Genomic DNA, 5,106 nt, shown 5'->3' on the forward strand with positions numbered 1-5,106 from the left:
CAATTTGTCTGTTGATATTTTCCTAAACCAATTAGAAAATTTTTAATGAATTTTTTCCTGAGGTAGTATTCAAGTTTGCCAAAAATCCGTGAATATTCACACTCCAGACACCACCAACAAAATCTATCCATCAGTATTACATATTTTCTTCGTTCCGTGAAAATTTCATGAAGATTGGAAGAAAAATGAAAGAGTTATTCTAAAAAGTATCGAGAAAAAGCGATTTGGAGAAAACGGCCGATAAAGAAAAAAAAATTGACTTTTTGAGGAAATGGTGATAACAAGCATCCCTTGTATGGGAAGAAATACAGTTTTTTGCGGGCTTCTTAAGCAATGAAATAGTTGTAGGAGAGGCTGAGGATGCTAATGATGTCTACAACTCAATTTTCCGTAATTTTGAGTCGAATCGGGACTTTGGGGATGTAGCGCCCCCCCCCCCCCTTTTCATTTAGTCGACTTAGTCAGAGAGTGTATTTTGGGTGGATTTTTATTTTTATCTCTAAAACATTTATGTTCTTTCAGAAACACATTTCAGAGTACATGTACTCATAAACAAAGGCACACAAAATGTACATTTTCAATTTCCAGTGACTCTCAAGCTTTGGAAGATAACTGAACAAAGTTTGTAAGATGATAACAGTTTTAATATCCATACCCTAAAATTGACGAACGCACGATTTCAACACGTTATAACACAATTCTTCTCTTGCAAATAGAAGTTTTCTTTTCTAAAATGATCTTTAGGTATACTGATAGAACAATATTAAATTCTTTGATTATCTTGATAACGACCTCTAAGAATCTTACAATTTCGATAAAGCAGATAGAACATGTGATTTTCGACCTCATGGACCTAATAACTAAAAATGGTAAAAAATTTCAAAGAGAACTTTCGAATTTTGAGGTAGAGAAGTAAGGATGATGTCAAGAGGAGTAATTCTGTAAAAACAAAGTCAGCAGTCCAATAACATTGACAGAAATGTACAATGTGAAGAAAATGCGATCCATAACGCATGCAATCATCCGCCATTCATGCGTGTATTTCTTGCTCTGTTCCATGCTGTCCTGCAAATTCATTTCTTCATCGATCAGCTCCCTGACACTGGTCACCTACCATAAATAGAAAACAAAAATCCGCTAGACGATCTGTGAAGCGGCACGTTTAATCTTCCGGCGTTATTGAAAGAAGCAACACTCGGCAGCACCCAAGTTTACTCTTCTGATTCCTCCCTACGTCTATCTATCTATCTATCTATCTATCTATCTATCTATCTATCTATCTATCTATCTATCCATCTATCTATCTATCTATCTAAAAATTGTATGCTATATGAAAAAATGTGGAAGAAAGTTTACTACTATTACACTCAGTTGTGTCGTACAACCACCTATTTGGGTCACCTCTCACGACCTCATATTCTACCAAAAAGTAACTATACCAATTGCTCCTGAATGTTTCAAATGAACTTGGCGGCCAGACTTTATAACCAATCCTTTCAGAAACCTGGGTGTCATACTTCCTGTATGAACGATTTTGTAATACTTTGTAGTCGCACGCTTGTGAAATGCCCTCGACTTTCTCATCCTCTCTTTGTATAGACCACACCCAGACACTTTTCAACTATGCCTATCCGGGGCTAACCTTTTAATGTTAGCCCATTTCTTTCGACGTTTCTGTACATTATTATCTATGACTATTTTTAGTTTCCACGTGGTGGCCTTCCCCTTGATCCCCTACCCTGTGAATTCCAATTCAAAATTGTCTTTGTTACGCAGCTGTATATTATGTATATCCAAATGCATCGCCACCGCCTCTCCCCCACTTCATCTCTGACTTGGCTCTGTCTTGTTCTACTGAACACTTCCTCGTTGGTGAATCTGCCTGTCCATGTGAACCTAAGTAACTTTCTCACACACTTGTCCAAGAATCCTGTTCCTCTTTATGCAAGTCTGAGATGCTTTCACTGTCTCACATCCATACAATAAGACTGACTTCCCATTTGAACTGCAAATCCGCAGCTTTGTTCGGAGCAATATACATGTATATCCTTTGTTCCCTCCAAATATATGGAAGCAGTCTGTGCCTTTTGCAATACTAGATTTAATGTCAGCTCCTGTTCTTCCCTCTTTATCTTCTAGTGTACTTCCTTCTATTGAAACCTGCTCTTTTCGTCGTGCCACTATCCTAAGGACCTTTGACTCTCCGTGGCGGATCCTCAAACCCAACAGACTCTGGGTGTGCGACAGATGCACGACGTCATTCACCAGTTCAAATATTTTAACGGTGTCAATTGGGTCCATTGTAGGTCGTTTTTGTGCCCACTAGTGGTTTTCTTTACCCAGGATCAATCGCCGAGGTGGAGAGGAAAGGTGACCGCAAACATTCCTGTCCCACACCAGTCTTGGTTTCAAAGCTGCTGTCAGTGAGGCCCTTCACATCATGTACAACCCCTGCAACTTGTCCCTTTGTACGTTCCCCAACTTCTGCGGGATTCCCCAATGTCAGAGGCCTTCTCATAGTTATGGAAGCTAGCAATCAACTGAGAGTTCCAGTCCAGGGCCTAAGTGCGGGCGGAACAGACAGAGAGATCCACGAAACCACGGGGAAAATATATTATGACCCCCCCTCCCCCCCCCCCCCCCCCCACGGCAGGTTAAAAAAAATTGAGCTTTGGAAATGGGACCGTAGTACAAGTAAATAAGAAGGGTAGAAAAAAACAGGAGGAAAACAAGGACCAACGGAAGAGGGAAGAAACACATGATGGGAGGGTGGGGGGGGGGGGGAGAAAGCAAAGCTAGCTGTAGAGAAAAAGTATAGGTAGTCATAGAGTATATCAACGAGGGAAACGGTAACAAAAATCTACGGCTACCATGAGTTACGAGATGAAAAAACTATATGAAGTAAAAGGAATCTGGTACTGATGAAAAGTAGAGTGAAGCGGGTTTTATGTTTTCCCAAACACGGATGTGTATGGGAAAGACGTGCACTTCAAAGTCCATATTTGACAAAACAACAGAAAAGGGGCGGTGGTGGTTTTGGTGGAAAGTGGGGCTGTACATGATAATTCCTACAACACTTGATGATTTAACATAGTTGATGATTTAACATCAAATTGTCGGAAACATTCTAACATTTTCCTAATTGAGCTATGAACGCACAGGAAGAAAACAAAGAAGGAAAGAAATCATTATTGTCAAGAAAAGCTAGAATGGAAAGTAAGGTGTAATTAGTGTGCCTTTGTTTAACCTGAACAAACCACACCTATGACATGTAGAAGGTGGGAAGGAAGAAACATAAAAGGGAAAAATAGACAGAAAAGAAGACGACATAATGGGAAGTGAGACAATGGTTAAAGTGGAAAGGGGAAAAGAAGAAAGAAACATTTAGGACATGTCTTCGTATTTTGTCACTGCATATATATGCTAGGATAATTTTATTAAAATGACACAGGTTTTTTAGCCCCAGGCAATGAATGGTGAAACTAGATCCCAGAAAACCGAACCCAGGTGTTGACTGTTCCTTTGATGTCAAAAGCAACATACGAGTACATTTTACATAATTGACACTCAAACTCACCTCATCCACTAGATTCGTCTCTTCACTGGTTGACGCACACGCAGTTGAAGTGGACGGCTCTGTGCAAAAGTCAGATGTCACATCCTGTTTGATATCAATGGAAAAACTATTTTTCTGAATGGGCTCCAAACAAAGGCCCTCACAATCCGACAATTTTCATTTTCGGTCCAGTTCTTTTAAACGAGCGCCAGGTTTACGCAATATGGGACTACAAAAGATTAACTACTTCTATTTTAGCACGCCCTCTCCCAACCTCTAATACTCAAACAACCTCCCAACCTGATGTTTTTTAAAAAGAAAAACACTATGTCAAACTTTAGAAAGGTTAAAGTACCTATACGTATTTACCTTCTGTACATACTAATTTTATTATCTATTAAAGCCACAAAAGTAGGCTCAATTTTAAATTTGAAACTGTCCACTTGTTTTAATTTTTAATTTACCTTTCCCTTTGGCTGATACCCCTGAGACAATATGTGCTCTATTATAAATCAGGCACGAAAGTAAGTTATGCATAGAGAACGCTAGTTCCAAAAATGAGCGCATAACGGATTAAAACAAATTTACATGAGGACTTTTTGTGTAATAATAGACTTGAAACGCACTCTCTGACTTAACTGGGAATGAAACCATGGTCACTTATTACAGTTGTGCTCGTTGAAGAAAACCACCTAATTTCACGAAGAAAAGTAGTCTTATAAGACAGGAGGTCCTCTTGGACAATGTTATTATAAAATAAAAATAAAAAACACAAGCCGAGGGTAGTGGGGAGTGGTTGCTTGTACAGGTGATTGTCTTACTAGGTCGCCATTAGAGCAAGTTCTCCTGTAATTGATAGTCCTCACCCTACTACGATAGGAGAAAAAATCTGACGCAGGCTCTACCTGAAATGTACTGTAGTTTCTCATTTCTTGTTTGGATCCGTCATGGCCATGTAGAAGATGTATTTTAGCTACAAGTGTTTCTGGATCTGACTGACTCCGGACACCTGTGACATATGTCGACCACGTCTTTTGGGGAGTAGTGCGGTGAATCTGGTTGGCTTGTAGAACCTCACGAACACACAGCATCTTTGCAGCACTGTCGATTACACACTGAAAAGTAGTCGAAATAGTAACATGCCTTGAATTTTATTCGGCCTTGAATGTAAATATTCATAATTGTAGCACTGTTATGTCCGCATTGACATTAATTAGATCATTTAGTAGGCCGGCTGTTTCGACACGACCTGTCAAGGCCGAACCTGGCTGAGAGGGATACCACGTCCCAGCAGAAAGTTAAAATCACCCCCTTCACATAGGACTCGAACTCAAACCGTCTGTGTCCGGAGACGTTGTGCCGAATTGCTGTTTAGAGGTAAAAATAGACTAAATAGATCGTTAATAAAGTGTTATTGATTTTTATAACTCAAATTCCTTTTCTTCTTTAGATCTAGTTTTGTTGCTGTTTGTTTGGGGGTGTTTTGTTTGGGATTTGTTGTTTTGGTTTGTTGTTGGTTGTTGTTGTTGTTGTTTGGTTTATTTTGGGGG

At 39.5% G+C, this 5,106-nt stretch overlaps 1 protein-coding gene across 1 annotated transcript in view; it reads right to left on the minus strand.

Moving 5' to 3' along the window:
• Nucleotides 1–447: 447 nt before the first annotated feature.
• LOC118477693 overlaps nt 448–5,106 on the minus strand; it is a 17,782-nt gene continuing 13,123 nt past the window's right edge. Inside the window, exons 2-4 of the mRNA XM_035969789.1 lie at nt 4,462–4,671; nt 3,578–3,661; nt 448–1,110 (exon numbers count right to left, since the gene is read on the minus strand). Coding sequence (XP_035825682.1) covers nt 925–1,110; nt 3,578–3,661; nt 4,462–4,647 — 456 coding nt within the window. The 5' untranslated portion in view covers nt 4,648–4,671 and the 3' untranslated portion in view covers nt 448–924. The remainder of the gene's footprint in view (nt 1,111–3,577; nt 3,662–4,461; nt 4,672–5,106) is intronic.

Source organism: Aplysia californica, unplaced genomic scaffold (assembly GCF_000002075.1).
Source record: "Aplysia californica isolate F4 #8 unplaced genomic scaffold, AplCal3.0 scaffold00183, whole genome shotgun sequence".
Classification (NCBI taxonomy): domain Eukaryota; kingdom Metazoa; phylum Mollusca; class Gastropoda; order Aplysiida; family Aplysiidae; genus Aplysia; species Aplysia californica.